This window comes from Carcharodon carcharias, chromosome 8 (assembly GCF_017639515.1).
Source record: "Carcharodon carcharias isolate sCarCar2 chromosome 8, sCarCar2.pri, whole genome shotgun sequence".
In the NCBI taxonomy this organism is placed as follows: domain Eukaryota; kingdom Metazoa; phylum Chordata; class Chondrichthyes; order Lamniformes; family Lamnidae; genus Carcharodon; species Carcharodon carcharias.
Window position 1 is genome coordinate 89,685,926 of NC_054474.1, and position 19,306 is coordinate 89,705,231.

General features: G+C 43.0%; 2 protein-coding genes across 7 annotated transcripts in view; one reads left to right on the forward strand and one right to left on the reverse strand.

Annotated features, from left to right (window-relative positions):
• LOC121280741 (dedicator of cytokinesis protein 2-like) overlaps nt 1–19,306 on the reverse strand; it is a 627,095-nt gene that overhangs the window by 254,260 nt on the left and 353,529 nt on the right. The window lies entirely within an intron of this gene.
• The window catches only part of LOC121280742 (protein INSYN2B-like), a 124,452-nt gene that overhangs the window by 1,220 nt on the left and 103,926 nt on the right, over nt 1–19,306 (forward strand). For all 4 annotated transcript variants that reach the window (XM_041192885.1, XM_041192881.1, XM_041192884.1 and 1 more), the window contains exon 2: nt 2,889–5,024. In XM_041192885.1, the coding sequence (XP_041048819.1) occupies nt 3,799–5,024 (1,226 nt within the window). In that variant the 5' untranslated portion in view covers nt 2,889–3,798. The remainder of the gene's footprint in view (nt 1–2,888; nt 5,025–19,306) is intronic.

Sequence of the window (19,306 nt, forward strand, 5' to 3'; positions counted from 1 at the left end):
CTGCACCAACTTAACATAATGTACAACTTTTACATTTTATCTATTTTCTTCCTCTAAAAGGGGTTTGAAGTTAGAGAGTAGAGGCGTATTGACTGTAGCGATGTAAAATTTGCCCCAAGACTTCACTTGACCCATTCAGCTTCACTCCAAATTATTAGGGATTATTGGAGGTAGGGGAAAAACATCCTACATTTAGAAGAAGTGAAGCGGGTTTACATGCAAGCTTGACTTTTCCCTCTTGACTCTCAAATTCTTTTTCCAAAGGGAGGTAGGAGAGCGGGGATTGGAGGAGTGGTGATGTCCGAGACTGTAACCCTTAAGTCGTAAACTAAGACCGATCAGCACATGTAGCTGAACCCCCTCTTTCTCCACACCCACCCCCTCCACCCCCTGCACACCCCCAGGTAGAATTGTGGAGTTGAAAAGCCTGGAATTCTTTAAGAAACAATAGGATGTTATGAGGATGAATGGGGCTACGAGGTGGAGAGTACAGATGAGCTGAATCTCCTTATCCATGTATATCTGGTAATGTTCCTGCTCGGAGCTGACCCACTTCTAGCTGATCTCTGACTATGGGTTTTATTACTAGTTAACATTTTTTTTTGCTGAGAAAGATTTAGGATATGTTGCACCAGTTTACTTTAAACTGGCAATTTTCAGAGATTTTATAAAGATGGATTATGTTGGTTTTGTAAAGATACTGATAGGTTTTCATAGATTCCAAGCAACCTTGCTACTTCCTTTCTAACAATCTCGTCACTATTAAGGCTTTCTTCTCCTTTCTTATTCTTTCAACTCACTTCTCCTCTCTTCCTCTCGGTGTGCCAACCTTTGCTGGGACAGGGTTCTTGTGAGACCAGGTGTCTTCATTCACTATCCTTTCTTCACATCTAAGCCGAGACTATAAGCAGTAGTGACAGCCCAGTCCCACCCTGTTTTCCTGATGCACACACTCCAGCATGGATCACTGGACAGTGACCAGGAGCAGGAGTCCAAGTTAATATTCCCTTCCCTCCTCAATCTGAGGACAGTAAGGGGCAAGTTGTAGGAAGTCTCCTGACCTGAATGTTTGATCGGGAATTGTACATACAATCTAGGTTTTTAAATTCATGCTTGTGTGGAAAATATATTTTATAAATTAAGTGTACAACGTCTTTCGCAATGACCCAGTGATACACTGTGTAAATTCAGTACATTGTCATCAGCATTTTTTATAAATCCCCTTACAGCTGCTCCTTCTGCTAACCTAATTAGACAAAATGCTACAGCACTCTTTCAGTAAAAACAGCTCACTGGTTAACAGTATGTTCACAGCTGCATATCTTCTTCTGTAGAAAGTGTCTGTTGTACACTTGCTACAGCAGGACCACAAGCTTAGTGTTAGTGCTGGGTCATTTGTCAAGAGTTGTAGCCTTGGAAATAGGTGTACAGCTCCAATCCAAAATAGCATCACGTGAATAAATGCAAGTATGGAACGTGTACTCATGTCAGTTATTGCTTATTGTGTGTCAGGGTTGCCAACTCTGGCTGGATTTATTCCTGGATGTTTTTATCACATTGCCACCCACCTTCAACTGCCCAACCTGGTTGATAGCCCAGTTAGAATCAATAAATGAAGATGTTCTAAGAAAAGGAGATCGAAATGCAATTATATTTAACAGCCATTTGATTTTCCACTGGGTTGCCTGCATGATTCCAGAGCACCTCTGGAGGTTTGGCAATGCTACAGGTGCTGCACCTCCAGTGATTTGTGTAATACAACTCATTCTTAGAGCTTAGAAAACAGGCAATGATTTCTCTGCATTACAAGCATGACTCAACAAAAGTACTTCACTGAAGCGTTTTAGGATGTGCCCCAAAGTTGTAAAAGCTTCTGCGTTCATAGTTCATTCTTTACATTTCCATTCCAATTTATTGGTTAAATAAAAGTTAGTGATGGGTGAGACTTCAATTCTTTTCCATTTACTCTCCTTTAGTTCTTAAGCGAACTTTATCATTTTAAAGTTTTTCATCTTTTATTCTTCTCCCTTCACCTGGGAGGCCTGAAGTTAAACTCTTGCTGGAGTACACTCACACCAGCCCCACTCTTCCCTTCAGTATGGCCTCCAAATTGTCTCTCTTCGTGGACTGCCTGAGAGAGAGTGAGCATCCAGTAGCTTTTGCACCTTGGGAGGTGTCACAGCTGAACTCAATGCCATCCAGTGTCCATGCACACAGACACACCTGCACTATTTTTTTAAGCAGGTATCGCCAGATAATGATGAAGGAAAGGAACCCCTGGTAGATTGACCCACCTGAGAATCTTGGGCTCTCAGCTGAGACAGCCTAATTCAGCAAAGATCAGGAATCGAACCTAGAAGGTCATGGACTGTAAAACAAAACCTTTATCAATTGGGCCTTTAGAGGGTGCTGTGAACAAAAATTTATATCGTTGCCAAGGTTAACCCATTGCCAGCAGTTAAGTCTATTCAAGGTCCTTAAAGGAGCAGAGTTAGGAAGATCTAACTGACAGACTATAGGATCTGGAAATGCAGGTACGACTTTAGAAGCAGATAGGTCCACAGGCAGTTCAGATTTAGTGAGTTTACACAGAGGGCACGGAAGGGCAGTGGAGGCAGTGTACAGGAACATTTCACATTGTATCCGATGGATGTTCATGGGACTAGACAACTGAGAGGGATTCATTTCTCCAGGGGGTTTGACAGATAACCTATTCATGTTCTCTTTGTGACCTTGTTTCCATGTAAAATGAGGCATCAAATCAGATCACAGAGCTACCAGCACAGAAGCAGCTTCGAATTTTTTAAAAATCACATTATTTGCCTGAATTGAAATGTTCAGCCTAAGCAAGCCACTAAATCATTTTCTTTTTATATTCCTTCCACCAGAAGCAAGTGTGATTTTCCACTGCCAACTGTCCAATGCGTTCTCAAGTGTCCTGGTGGGTTTTTTTAGGGCACACATCCAAATTTGAGTCACTGAGAATTGTATCTGCAACCTCCTCCCGGTATACAACTGAAATCAAATATATTCCAATAAACGTCGCTTGACAACCAGGCTTCACTTTAATCGGACGGCAGTGATCTCTCTCTCCCTGATTTACAGCTGTTTGGGCTCTGCTCGCTGAATGAGAAAAGATTCTCCGTGATGGAAGCTGATCTCAGAGGAGCCAGTTCGAACTCATCACCACAGGAAAGGGGGTCCATCCAAGGCAGTTGTCACACGAGCTGTTGTGGCTTCTCTCATTGCGCTGACCAACCGCCTCCAGAATCCTAAGAAAGTCCCACTCTCATTTGCGGTTGAACATACAGAAGCCCCTTTGGCTGCTATATTTTCCCACTGTAGGTATGTGACGACATGCTGATAACCCTCTAAGTAGCTTCAGCATCATTTTACAATGGGGGGACGTCTGGAATCACAAAGCAAAAGCTTGTACTGTATGAAATGATTCCCAGATGTTAACGTCTTTGCACCTGCTTTCTGATGTGTACTTTCAATTTTGACCAAAAGCTTTTTCTCACCCCTCTTTCTGTCTGTCAATTCACTCAACTTCAACGTGAGCAGAACTAATGGTGTTGATAAAGCTAAAATCTGCATTCTGCAGTTGTCGTTCCTTCAGACTAATAAGTGTAATAGACAACTATATCAAGGGAAAAAGTAGTTGCCCATTGACCTTACGGTCCTGGATCAGTCTGAGTTACACTGACATTATCAGATTCGGCAGGGGAAATATTTCCACTCATCATTTTTTTCCCACATGTATGGTCACAACCTTTTGCCTTTTTGCTGAGCACTGCAATGGGTCGTAAGGAAAGCAATTATCTGGAGCCTTTGAGATGTAACAGTGCTCCACTGCAGAACCCAAAGGCACGTTCCCTTGCACTCAAGCAAGAAGGTCAAGATCCTGCTGATTTCATTGGGCAGGTCCAGCAACGCAAGAGTAAAGTTCAACAGGTGCACTTCAAAGAGGAATGCATGTCTAACATGAGAGAAAGGACTGAAGGGAAACCTGCACTTAAAGGGAAAGCACAAACCTCCAGGCCTCGAGGACTAGCCAACTGCTCATTGGCGATTACGAAGCCACAGGGGGTCCTCAAAAGCATTGCGATTCAGACATCACCGAGTCTGAGAAAGCATCTTCCAAATTTCAAGGGGAAACTGAAGACCACCACGAGATTGACCAAGGGGTCAGTGTCAATGGATTCAGTGAAAGCTACTGGGGTTAATCTCACAAGCAATGGCCTGGCTTTGGAAGCCAAGGACACTGCAACACAGTCTAAACTGACAGAGTCAGGCCAAGCCCAAGAGAAAGGAACTGAAAGATCCACAAGAGCATCACCCCAGTCGAGTGCATATAGTTCAGTCAAGAGGAAATCTTTGTCACAAGCATCAAATCGTGACCTACAAGACACACTGCAGGAAGTAGCAGCCTCATGCTACTGTCTGGATACATCCACGGGTGCGCACAATTCTGAGAACTCAATGGTCTCGGGAACCCCATCAGATCTCAGTCATCCCTGTTCCAAAGTTGGTGCCTCCCCACCTGAAAATATCCATAGCGGGAGTCGTGCACACCCAAACTGTTCTACTGTGCACACGTTTGAGCTGACATCCACACCATCTACTGCAACTGAGACCAGAGGCTCATGTCATTGCAAAAAGGAAGTTTGGCTAGACTGCTCAGAGCTTCCTCCCATCTGTGTTGGCAAAAATGATCAAGTGGGCACGGATGTTTCCAAATCCCTGTTGTGTTCACTAAGTGATGTCAAGGCAGGCCTCATGGGCACCGAAAGCTCTTCAAAACCCATTCGCAATCATACAGCTTCCTGTAACATGGAAATAAAACCTCAAACTAGCAAAAGGATTAAGGAAATTAATCAAATCCATCTGACACAGAGGGACCTATGTGATCTCCAAGGCAGAATGCAGTTTATAGAGGATACCTTACAGTCAAACGAACACAAGATTAAAGTCCTTTTGAATGTAATTCAGGACATGGAGAAAACCAAAGCACTCAATGAAGGGTACGATAGTTTTTTATTACATTTTTACTGCTTTGTCTCACACTCTCGTTTTCCAAGAATTCTGACATTTAGCAGATCAGTGGAATCCCAATACAAGTTAATTCCCCAACCTCCAATTTGATGAGATTTGGATCTCTGCCAGGGACCCAGCTGAGCCGCATCACCCTGTAAGAGAGAGCAGAACAAGGAGGAGGCCATTTAGCCCCTTATTCCACCATTCAGTTAGTACTGCACTCCCAATTACACAATTTTATTCCGCATCCCTAAATAATCCCACCTTGCCCTTAACAAAAAATCTACTAACAAAAATATTCAAATGGGGCCCACATCCACAGACTTTTAGGGTAGAAATTCCATATTTCTATTGCACTTTGTGTGAAAAAAAATATTTCCTGATTTTCTTCCTGAATACTCATACTCTAACCTTAATATTTTATGCTTCTACTCTTCATTTCCCGACCAGAGCAAACAGTTTATTGTATCAACCCTTTCAAATCTTTGTAACAGTTGAAAACGCTTTATCAGATTTCCCCTTAACCTTCTATAGTAAGGGAATACAAGCCAAGTTTATGCAATTGGCCATCATAATTTAACACTCTAAGCCTGGTTCTGATGAAGCTGTGCTGCAACCCCTCCAAAACCAATGTGTTCTTCCTGAGGTGCAGTGCCCAGAACTGATGCACAGTGCTCAAGATGGCGGGGGGTTGGAATTAATATTCCCCACGATGGTCCCACGCTGTGGTTAGCGAACCGGTGGGAAACACACCTCGCTTCTGTGGGGGAGGCCCAATCAAATTGGCACTTAACCTTTTTTTAAATTCATTTACGAGATGTGGACTTCGCTGGCTGGGCTAGCATTTATTTCCCATCCCTAGCTGCCCTTGAGAAGGTGTTGCTTAGCTGTCTTCTTGCATCACTGCAGTCCATATGGTGTAGGTACATCCACAGCGCTGTTACGAAGGGAGTTCCAGGATTTTGACCCAGCGACAGTGAAGGAACGGCGATATATTTCCAAGTCAGGATGGTGAATGACTTGGAGAGGAACTTCCAGGTGGTGGTGTTCCCATCTATCTGCTGCCCTTGTCCTTCTAGATGGTAGTAGTCGTGGGTTTGGAAGGTGCTGTCTAAGGAGCCTTGATGAATTCCTGCAGTGCATCTTGTAGATGGTACACACTGCTGCTACTGTGCATCGGTGGTAGAGGGAATGAATGTTCATGGATGTGGTGCCAATCATGCAGGCTGCTTTGTCCTGGATGGTGTCAAGCTTCTTGAATGTTGTGGAGGTGCACCTATCCAGGCAAGTGGGGAGTATTCCATCACACTCCTGAAGCGTGTCTTGTAGATGGTGGACAGGCTTTGGGGAGTCAGGAGGTGAGTTATTCGCTGCAGGGTTCCTACCATCTGACCTGCTCTTGTAGCCTGGATATTGTCCAGGTGTTGCTGTATTTGGACATGGACTGCTTCAGTATCTGAGGAGTCACGAATGGTAATGAATACTGTGCAATCATCAACAAACATCCCTACTTCTGACCTTATGATGGAAGGAAGGTCATTGATGAAGCAGCTGAAGATGGTTGGGCCTAGGACACTACCCTGAGGAACTCCTGCAGTGATTTCCTGGAGCTGAGATGATTGACCTCCAACAACCACAACCATCTTCCTTTATGCTAGGTAGGACTCCAACCAGTGGAGAGTTTTCTCCCCGGTTCCCATTGACTCCAGCTTTGCTAGGGCTCTGTGATGTTTTACTCGGTCAAATGCAGCCTTGATGTCCAGGACAGTCACTCTCACTTCACAGGTCAGCATTGGGCCTTCCCCAGATTTAGGATTCTGGTGGCAGAAATCTTGCCAGCTCAGAGCTGCTGGCTAATCAGAGGACAGCAGCTCTCCATCGCTGGCAGTGCCATTGGAAGTGGTGGCTGCTGCCGGTAGTGTCCCAGGGACTTCACCAGGGGATGTCGTTGGACCCTGGCCTCAGTGAGTGAGGGCAGGATTTGGCTCACAGGGAGAGAGCTGAAAAAGGGGGTCGTGGAGTTATTGGCAAGGATAGTGAGTGGCTTCCAGAAGCCCTGCCTCCTGATGTCCAGTCCGTTGATCAGATACTGCGTGTCTGACAATGAGGAACCCCCTTAGTAAGCTGCTGGGCAGCCTTTGGAAAGGGTAGAAAAATAGAGTGATTCGCAATTAAACTCTGAGCCACCATTAAATGCCAGTAGGTTCAGGGATAATGGGTGTCATTAGGCTCATTGATGAGACCAATTGACAACCCACTGCAGGCAGGCAACTTGCTCATATTGGCAAATACCCATGTCCGACTTAATCACAGAAGGTTTTCCCACCTCTTCTCTCCTATTAAGTAAGCCAGCTTGCCATGTTTCCCACTGCAACAGTCTGGATTAAATTCCACCCAAGGTCTTACCAAGGCTTCATGCGACTGAAGCATAACTTCCTCCCTTTGAGATAAAGTGAACCACCAAATGGCCAGGAAGAGAGATGTTGGTGGTCGATTTGAAATAGGTGCCTGTCCCAGCTATTGAACAAAGCTAAGTTGGAAATAGCAAGGAGTTGGATGGGTGTGTACCCTTAAAAGTTAAATGACATCAAAGTAAATTTCTACTTTAAATGAATGAGAAATCACCAATGTTGTTTTGGGATTTGCTACATCAGGTAAAACTCAGATTTTCAGAATTACACAAAATGTATAGAACAAAAACAGAACAAATAGCTCAACTGATTTAAGCCAGTGTTTCTGTTCCACACGAGCATTCTCCCACCTTACTTCATCTTATTTTCTCAATCTATTCTTCTATTCCTTTCTCTCTCATGTACTTATCTAGCTGTGCCTTTATCCTATTCACCTCAACCACTCTATGCAGTAAGGAGTTTTGCATTCTAAACACTCTAAAGACTTTTTTTCCTGAGTTCCTCATTGAATTTATTAGTGATTATCCTTATGTTCCTTAGTTTTGGATTCACAACAACTGCCTTCTCTACATCAACCCTGTCAAATACATTCCCAATTTTAAAGACCACCACAAGGTTTTCGAAGGAAAGCAGCTTCAACCTGTTCCTGATACTGTTATAACTTTTCATCTTTGGTATCTTCTTTGTAAATCTTCTTTTCACTTTTCCCAGTGCCTCTACATACTTTATTCTAATATGGAGCCTGGGTAAACAGAAGGGAAAGGGACAAAAAGAAATTCAGAAATGGCTTTAATTATGTGTAAGTCAGATGTAGTGAACACTTCCTCATATGTTCATCCGGGTATACTGACTGTGCCCAGTAACATTCCTCCATCATCTAAAAGTCTGGGCCCATTGCTGATATCCAGGCAGTAAATGAATTATTTGTGTAAATGTGCAGTGCAGGAATTTGTAAGTGAATTTCCAGATTTGCTTATGCAGCCAGCAGCAGGAATCCAGAGCTCCCCTTTGGGTGAAAGACAGAGTCAGAACTGACAGATGAATCCTTCTTGTTTGCTCACACGTGCATTATGCTGGCAGTTGATTGCAAGACCTTCAGTCAGCTAGAGAATGCCGTAGTACACTGGGGAAAATAGTGTACAGCTTGACTGAGTGTGAAGGTGCAAGATGAGCGATAGTGAGTCAACAACCCATTCGATGACTCCATAACTCATTTAATAAATCAGCCAAGATGTAAAACGAGCTGCTGACCCACTATTGCCCATTTGCCCTATTGCATAAAGTCAAGATCTACTTTATTGTCTATAGAGAAGCATTTGACAAAACCTGATCATATGCATAAAGACACAGTGCCAGAAATCATAGGGAGCAGTGTAATAATTGCATAGTAATTATGCAAATTAGACCTTTTTCTGTCTGCAAGCCAATTAGTCTCCCCACCAGGACTGTGTCTGTTCTATTGTTCCTGCTTCTTTTTAAATGTTCTAGAGATGTGTGTAACGCTGGTAAGACTGAAATTATTGCCCATCTCTTTATAATAATGAGTCTTCAAGAACCACTGCAATCTGTAGGGTGAAGGTGCTCCCACTTGCTGTTAGATAGGAAGTTCCTGGATTTTCACCCAGCCACAATGAAGAAATGGCGATCCGAGATGATGTGTGACCTGGAAATGATGGTATTCCCATGATATTGCTGCTCTTGTCCTTCTCAGCAAAAGAGATTGATGGGGTTGGGAGGGGTAGCTGAAGATTCCTTCACCCCATGTATTTCAGCGTTTGATACCTCATTCACCACAATCTTCAAGTCTAGCTCTTACATTAGTAGCAAACAGGATGATTTACCTTTGAGGTGGGAAAATAACCATACCAGATCTTGCTCTCACCCAATGTGCATTATGCAAATTTTCTGATAGGAGAGTTGAGCAAGATCTCTAACTTGATTGCTTTCTTTTTTCCCTTCCCTGGAGCAGGAGCACTGAAACTAATTGTACAGCCCCCTGTCTTAGCCCCTACTAAGATCAACAAAGAAGGAGGCTGTTCAGTCCATTGTATTCGTGCCAGCTCTTTGGATGATCCATCCAAATAGCTTCACTACCCAGCTCTTTCTCAATAGCTCTGCACATTAGCACAGATTGGGGCTTGATAGATCTCTATGTCTCAGTTCCATTCTGGGTAATGCATTGGTCAACTAAGATGTCTAGGCAGCACGCCCACTATTCATTCTTAATCTCTCACTGTCGCACACTGAACATGGGAATAGAAGATAAAGCACAACTGGTGTATTTTAAGCTGATGAACTACACCCCCAGGCTTGGCAGAGATAACACCTAAGCAAGAGTGAGAAAAATAAAAGACAAGAACCAAACAGCACAGGAAACCATTCGACCCATGATGTCTTTGCCAGGTCTTTACTGAAGCAATCCAAAACCATTGCCTGTTCTCTCCCCTTAGGCCCAGAGTTTTTGCTTGACTTGTTTATTGATTTTTTTTCTTGTGCTCACCTCCAAGTCATTTATATCCATGGAAAACACAAGCAACCCCAACAATTGCAACTACTTGCGTCCCCACAAATGTGAAAAACATCAAGTGATGCCCCTAGGCTTCATGATCTTAGCCACCCTCCTATCTAGGCAACTATAACAATAACAATTTGTATTTATATAAGCAGCCGTTAAAGTAGCAAAACATCCTAAAGAGCTTCCACAGAAGTTTTATCAAACAAAATTGGTCACAAGCCACATAAGGAAGTATTATTAGGTCAGGTAACCAAAACTTGGTTAATGAGGTTGATTTAAAATAGCATCTTAAAGGAGAAGGGCTAGGAAGAAAAGTGGAGAAATTTAGCGGGGGAATTCCTGAGCCTGCTTAGACAGCTGAAGTCACAGCCCCCAATGGTGCAGCGCTAAAAATCCACAATGCGCAAGAGGCCAGAATCAGAGGAGTGTAGATATCTCAGAGGGTTGTAGGGCTAAAAAAGCTTACAGAAATAAAGAGAGGCCAAGCCATGGAGGTATCTGAAAACAAGGACGAGAATATTAAATCCCAGTAAATTTTTGTACTACAAACTCTGATTTTAACCTAACATATCCAGAAGGACTGGAATGGGTTTGGGTCAGATGCGCCATTTTGCATTCAATCTCCCATTTCATGACAATAGGCTTCCAACCTGAAGTTACGGCACACCTGCTTGAGTGGGTTATATTAAAATGAAGGTTGTAGGATTGAGTGTAGGGCGTTGGTGTGGTTCATTGATTTCATGGCATTTATCAAACACCTTCTGACAAATCCACGTACACCACAGTTAACACAGTCCCTTTATCTGTGATATTCCACAAAAACTCATAATTCCACGTTGAGTACCCTCCCCCACCTTCATTAGTCCATACCATTCACTGATATCATCCTGTGGTTTACACTCTGGTTGATGAATTTTCAACTTTATGCCCTGGTGTGGGCCCGCCGTTTTGGATCAACCTCCTATTGTACAAAATATCCAATTTTCATTCATTTCAAATGAGTGGAGTCTACATCCAGCGGTTGATCCACAACAACTAGTGAATCGTCCACGACAAGGTTCCGCACAGCTGAGGAAAGGCAAACAGAGGTCCATATGTTCCTGTGGTTTCATTTGCCTTTTCTTTTGATCAAGGAAGTAACATTTGTGACTGCCATTATCTCCGCACCCGCACCCACGCCCCTGCCCCTACCCCCACAGACACACCTTGTTTAATATCACAATGATGTAAGTGTCTCTGCAATTTCCTCACTGCTCTGGGGTGAATAACATCTAAGACCTATTTTTACGCCAAGGTTTTAATCAGGCTGCCACTTCCCCAAGGTTTCTCAAACTCCAGCCAAAATGGCCAATTGACAGTAAAAGAGCTGCAGGCAGCCAGTGTTCCCCTCAGATGGCCTCCCTCATCCCAACACCACCCCCAGCTTCCTAGCAGCAGGGACAGGGAAATTCGGTACCACGTATAATTCAACCCCTGATGTGTGATTTACCTGGACTTCTTTTTATTTGTACTTGCGATGTGAACATCACCGGCTCAGCCAGCATTTAATATCCAGCTCTAATTACCCTTAAGAAGGAGGTGATGAGCTGCCTTCTTGAACTGCAGCAGTCCATATGATGTATGTACACTCTCGTGCTAGATGCAAGACACAGCAATTCTCCTGTGGTGTTGCTCATGGCAAGTAAGAAAGATTTGACAGAGAGAACTTCAGGAAGTAAATGGCTATTACAGAGAGTTCATGCTATATACAAGACTTTTAAAATATTGGCTGTGGATCTCCATATGTTTATAGTGAGTCACAGGATGTAATGTTTAACGAAATTGCCACTGTCGACAAATGCGACAGAAAAATTATTACAGGTAGTAAGTGCAACAAATAAAGGAGGTGTATATAACTTGTAGATTTCCTGTGACATGTAACATACAAAGTATTATCAAAGGTACTCTATACAGGAACTGAATAATTTAAGTACTTTTTTTATTATTTGCTATTTTGGTATTTTCATCATTGCTTTTGGGATCAAATTCTCTGATTTTGTCCTTTTCTTCCCTCAAGACTAACTTTCTCCAAGATTATTATGTCTCCTGCTCAGATTTTATTTCTCACCTTTTATTAAGACCCAGGAGGAATACAATAAAATTAAATAATGATGTGCCTGCTCCAATAAACACCGCAATATGAACAATCCCCCGTAAACACTCAAAACCCATTCACTTGCATAAAGTTAAAATCAGACCCATTATTTTTCATGTTTCATAAGACATACAAAGGTTTATGTTTTATCTTAGCTTGGTGTGAACACCATAGCTTGGAAGTGGAGGAGTCGTTCAAATCATCGGTAAAGGAATTTGAACATAAGTGACTTGACACTAGTTGATTGATTCTAGAAAAATGAATAGCTATTGTTTCCTTCACGCATTGTAACTCTATAAACTGAATTTCTATAAACGACAATTGTTTTGGAATTATCAATATAAATGAGAAGAATCATCAACTATCTCTATGTGTCTTATCCCTATCTGAACTATTTGCTTTCCAATTTTAAGAGCTGAAACAAAAGTTTAACTCAAACAAATTCCTAAATTCATCTTGCAGCTTTTTTTCAAAAGCAAAATAGTGGATAATACCAGTGGTCACCATCACTGTTACAAAGGCAATATTCCCCGTGCCTATCATTAGGCAGCCAGAGAGATCTCTGGAGTCAGGCAGTCGGATCATTTCAAATTCAAATCAGGAGCTTAGGACATATGTGGGAGCCTGGTTACCATTTCTGGACTGAACTGCCCAAAGAGGATCTTGAAGCATAGGCTCCTCATTGTTTTTGTGGGATTGGGAGGAGCAGCAGTGCCCTCATAAATCAACTAAAGCAACCAGGAATATTGCTGCACCTTTTTCACCCTGTCCCCACACCCCAGTTCCCCTTTCAGGTATCAGACCTTTCCATGGGTCTACATTCGCCCGGCATTTGCTCAGTTGGTGGGGAGACCCAGGGTGCTAAACCTCTGGCCATAGCCCACTGTCTCTATAATAATTTGGCCCGGCCATTGGTCCAATGCATTCTGCCAATCAGCTGCCCCAATCTGCTCAGGAGGAAGATCTACCCCATTGTGTGCAATATTGCCCATTATAAATCCCTGTGACCACATTCTCAAATTGGACCAGCACCTGCAGGCATAATGTAGAGCCCCTGGATATAGTCCCATCCTTATTTTATATATTTCCATTCTAATTTCTATTTATAAGGCAGACTGCCTGTCCAAAGCTGTCACACTGCATTTCTATCCAATCACCAATGAAGCAGTGACACCGCTGGCATGAAGGTGTGATTGCAGTGTGACAAGTTTACATAAGCAGTCGCCATTATAAATGTAATTTTATGATGCCGACATCAAGCTAAGGTCAAAAGGTATGTATTAAAACCAATGACTGAATTGCATCTGTGTGCCTTCGTTCAACCATGCCTGCCCACTACCCAACTTGACTTGAAGATCTGATTCCCCCTGTGCAGATGCAAGGTTTTGGTGGAAATGAATTATAATAACGATGGCAATGAGCATTGCATTTCTTGGAAGTAACAGATGGTTTTAGGATAGAGTTTACAGTCTGTACTGCTGCAAGGTGCAGTTGAGCTCCATCAGATACCTTAAACTGTATCATCAGTTACATGCTTGAAAATTCACTGAGACAGTTTCACATTACAGACCATTATGCCCAATAGTGCAAATAAGAAACCATTACCAAATCCTTTTAAAAATTCCAGTTCCTACTGTGAATTGAATATACCCTGATGAATTTATCATGGCATCGTACACAAAGCTAAGATTGTGGTTGTCAGTTAATATTGATAAGCTCACTGAACTAGGAGGTCAGATGTACACACAGACAGAATCAGAACTCAGAGCTGCAGTCATCTTCAGGCCCCTTTTCAAAACAAGGGGGCAGTGCTATACAAGGAGGGGTGGGTAAAAGAACGAAAGAACTAGCATTTTTATGGTGCCTTTCAACATTTCAGGAGGTCCCAAAGCACTTCATAGCCAGCGAGGTACTTTTGAAGTGCAGTCAGTATTGTAAAGTAGAGTCATAGTGTCACAGAGGCCTACAGCACAGAAAATGGCTCTTCAGCCCATTGAGTCTGCACCAGTCAAACAAGTACCTAACTATTCTAATCATATTTTCCACCACTAGGCCCATAGCCTTGTATGCCATGGCATCGCAAGTGCACATCCAAATACTTTTTAATTGTTATGAGGGTTTCTGCCTCTACCACCCTTTCAGGCAGTGAGTTCCAGATTCCCACCACCCTCTGGGTGAAATTTTTTTTTGTCACATCCCCTCTGATCCCCCTGCTCCTTACCTCAATCCTATGCCCCCTGGTTGTTGATCCCTCCACCAAGGGGAAAAGTTCCTTCCTGTCTATCCTATCTATGCGCCTCATAATTTTATACACCTCAATCATGTCCCCCCTCAATCTCCTCTGCTCCAGAGAAAATAACCCCAGTCTATCCAATCTCTCCTCATAACTATAATTCTCCAGCCCAGGTAATATCCTGGTAAATCTCCTCTGCACTCTCTAGTGCAATCACATCCTTTATATAATGCAGATTCCAGAACTGCAGGCAATGCTCTAGCTGTGGCCTAACCAGCGTTTTATACAGTTCCAGCATAACCTTCCAGCTCTTATACTCTGTGCCTCAGCTAATAAAAGCAAATATCCCATATCCCTTCTTAGCCACCTTATCTACCTGTCCCGCTACCTTAAGGGACTGATGGACGTGTACACCAAGGTCCCTCTGATCCTCGGTATTTCCCAGGGTCCTACCATTTGCTGTGTATTCCCGTGCCTTGTTTGTCCTGTTCAAGTGCATCACCTCACACTTATCTGGATTTAGTTCCATTTGCCACTAATCAGCCCATCTGATCAGCCCATCTATATCCTCCTGTAATCTAAGGCTATCCTCTTCACTATTTACCACCCCACCAATTTTCGTGTCATTCACAAACTTACTGATCAACCTTCCTATATTCAAGTCCAAATCATTTATATATACCACAAACAGCAAGGGTCCCAACACTGATCCCTGTGGAACCCAACTGGACACAGGCATCCAGTCACAAAAACACCCTTTGACCATCACCCTCTGCTTCTTGCCACTCAGCCAATTCTGGATCCAATTTGCCAAATTGCCTTGGATCCCATGGGCTCTTAACTTCATTATCCGTCTCCCATCCAGGACCTTATCAAAATCTTGATGAAGTCCAAGTAGACTACCTCAAATGCATTGACCTCATCTATACACCTGGTCACCTCTTCGAAAAATTCAATCAAATTGGTCAGACATGACCTCCTCTTAACAAAACTATGCTGACTCTCCTTGATTAATCCCTGCCTCTCCAAGTGTAGGTTAATTCTGTCTCTCAGAATTGCTTCCAATCATTTCCCCATGACTGAGGTTAGACTGACTGGCCTGTAGTACCCTGCTTTATCCCTTCCTCCCTTCTTGAATAATGGTACCACATTGGCTGTCCTCCAGTCCTCCCTTTTTCTCTTTATCGAATCCTGTATATCCCTCGACATCCAGGGTTCCCTGGATTTGTTGGTCCCACCCATTGTCTTTACTCGGATATGTTGGCCCTGTTCTCTCCCTATTTCCTTCTTGAATAAGTCGCACTGCTCTGACACAGATTTACCTACAAGTAGCTGTTCCCCGTCCACTCTGGCCAAATCATATCTAATCTTATTAAAATAAGTCTTCCCCCAATTTAGAACTCGATTTTTGGCCCATCCTTGTCCTTTTCCATAACAACCTTGAATCTAACAGAGTTATGATCACTATCTGCAAAATGCTCCATCATTGATACCTCTACCACTTCATTCCCTAAAATTAAGTCCTCTCTTGTAGGATCTTCTACGTATTGGCTTAAAAAGCTCTCCTGGATGCATTTTAAGAATTCTGCTCCCTCTAAACCTTTCACACTATGACTAACCCACTATTGCTACCCTATTATTTTTACACTTCTATGAAATTTGCCTGCATATCTGCTCTTCTATTTCTCTCTGACTGTTTGGGGGGCTATAGTACACTCCCAGCAATGTGCTTGTTTCTTTTTTGTTTTTCAGTTCTACCCATATGGCTTCATTTGAGGAGCCTTCTAAGATGTCATCCCTCCTTACTGCTGTAATTGTTTCCTTGGTCAAAATTGCAATACCCCCTCCTCTTTTACCTCCTTCCCTGTCTTGCCTAAAGACCCTATATCCTGGAATACTGAGCTGCCAATCCTGCCCCTCTCTCAACCATGTCTCTGTGACAGCAATCACATCATACTTCCATGTGTTAATTTGTGCCCTCATCTCATCTGCCTTATTTGGCAGGCTCCTTGCATTAAAATAGATACCATCCAACCTTGTCAAACTCCCTTGTGCCTTAACTGGCCCATAATTTCTATGTCTTCCTGACTCACTTGCCCTCTCTTCTAAATTTAGCTGTGCATCTCCCCCTGCTGAACCTCCTCTCAGGATCCCAGCCCCCTGCCAAGTTAGTTTAAACGCTCCCCAACAGCACTAGCAAACCTCCCAACAAGGATGTTGGTCCCATTCCGGTTCAGGTGCAACTCATCCGCCTTTCACAGGTCCCACCGCCCCCAGAAATGGTCCCAATGTCCCAGAAATCTAAAACTCTCCCTCCGGAGTCATCTCTCCAGCCATGCATTCATCTGGATTAACCTCCTATTTTTATACTCACTAGCGCTTGGCACCGGAAGTCATCCTGGGATTACTACCTTTGAGGTCCTGTTTTTTAATCTGTTTCCTAGCTCCCTAAATTCTGCTTGCAATACCTCATCCCTCTTTCTAACTATATCGTTGGTGCCAGTATGTACCACAATGTCTGTTTGCCCTCCCCCTTTAGAATGCCCTGCAACAGTTCAGTGACATCCTTGACCCTGACACCAGGGAGGCAACATACCATCCTGGAGTCACATCTACAGCTGCTGAAAGCCTGTCTGTTCTCCTTACTATAAAGTCTCAAACCACTATTGCTCTTACCCTCTTTTTCCTATAAAGCAACCAGTGAATTTGCACACAGTAAGATCTCAGAAACAACAATGTTAAAGGGCCAGATGATTTTTGTTGGGCTTCGGATGAGGGATTCAGGAAAATTTCCCCTGTTCTTCCTTGAATAGTGCCATGGGATCTTCCATAACCACCTGTGTGTGCAGACAGGGGATGAAGAGGTAAATGGAATGCTCGGAAGTGAGGTTTCATGGGGCTTCCTCCCCTTGGCCCACCGTGATTTTGCTCATATTGTTATTCCAGGGTTACCATGGCCCTACCACCATCGTCATTGTGGATGGGAGGAAGAGTCATCCCTTACCCAATTCCATAAATGGAAAAGATTGTAGATTGTAGAAGGAAGGCAGGGAAGATGGAGTAGCATGAGGGAGTTGGAATTTTTTAAATATTCATTCTTGGAGGCTTGGGCATCGGTGACAAGGGCAGCATGATGCCCACTGTGTATTGCCCTTGAGGAGGTGTTGGTGAGCCTTCTTCTTAAGCTGGGGCTTTTTTATCTTGAAAGGAGATTGCTGAGGGGTGACCTTATCAAGGTCTTCAAGATTATGAAGGGGTTCTATATGGTAAGCTTGGAGAATATGTTTCCACTGGTGAGGACTGAAAAACTAAGGTCTATAAATATAAGGCAGTCACCAATAAATCCAATAGGGCACTCAGAAAAAGTTAAGATAAGAGCAAAATACTGCAGGTGCTGGAAATCTGAAATAAGAACAGAAGATGCTGGAAAAACTTATATGGTCTGGCAGCATCAGTAGAAAGAAAAATAGAGTTAATGTTTTTAGTCCATTTGACTCTTCTCCAGAAAAAGTTAATCTACCCAGAGAGTGTTTAGTATGCGAGACCCACTACCACAGGGAGTAGATGTTAAGGTGAATAGCATGGATGCATTTAAGTGAATTGTAGATAATTATGTGAGGGGGAAAGGAATGGAGGGAAATGCTGACAGGGTTATAAATGAGAAAGCGTGGGAGGAAATGTCTGCAGAGCATAAACACAGGCATGGACTAGCTGGGTTGAATAGCCTGTTTCTGGGTAGTGTATTCAATGGAATTCTTGAAACACGGAAATCTGTGAAGGGGTTCACACAGTGCTGCCAGATAGGGACTTTCTAGATTTGCACTCAGTGATGACTGAAGCGTTCAATAGAGGGGAGGCAGAGTAAGAGCGGGAGATTTGTCAACACAGATTGAGTACAAACCGCCACTGACAAGAGATCTAATCAATTGTAAAACAGTTTCATCCAGTGAAGTTGCATGAATCCAGTGCAGCATGACAAAGGAGCAAAGAACTGGCATCATAGTCCTAATCTTATGATTCTTGCATGTTAAAGATAGTCACTCATTATTAACTAGTTCACCAAAAGGAGTGGGTAGTGGGTGATGGTCAGACATTATTAATTCAGTAAGTGCTAGATTGCTGTGATATTATACAGTTAATTATCTACAGCTCTGACCCTCCAATAACCCAAGTATGTGGAGATGGCTCCAGTGAAGTCTGACCAGATATTCAGGTATTAATGTAAGATGGGCCTTGAATATCATGTCAATCAGATTGGTAAGGTCTTCTGGACTGGAGAGACAATTAAAGATGTTGATTCACTAACGTAATATTGTCAACACATTGCAAATTTTACAACTGTCCCTTCTCACCCATCCCACTCTCATATTTTTTTCTTTTGTATAATGTTTCTGCACAAAGAGCTTCAATAATTTACTGACTCACATCAAAGTATCTAGGTCAGAACACAGTCGCAGTTCTTGAATTTGAAACAGCCTCGGCTCCCATTAGTTTCTGCCAGATCATTGACTCCATCGTTCTGCCTTAATACCATCTTGGCATGTCTCATGAAAAATACCATTTAATTGGCAGATGGAAAGGACTGGCCACACAAAAAAAAAAACAATCTTCATCCAAACTGATTGTGACACAAGCTCTTAATTCAGGACAATTCATTGGGTCAACCCTGCTTCATGCTAACATCACAAAACAGATGATTGAAATGGCATTGTGCAAGCTATGCAGCATACACACCCACCACCTGCCCAAACAGTGAACATGGAAGTGTCACACAAAATGGGTTAAATGTTCTCCACTAATGTTCTTCACTGGCAGTCACTTCCAGCTCAGGAGTTGCAGACATGAAGCCGACTTACAAACCCTTGGGGAAAGTTTCCGGAAACAGGCAGATTTTTTTTAAACCAAGGTTTCTTTTTATATTTTCTCCAAATAGTTGCCGGTGCAACGTCACAATTACCTGCTTAAAGAGGTAAATT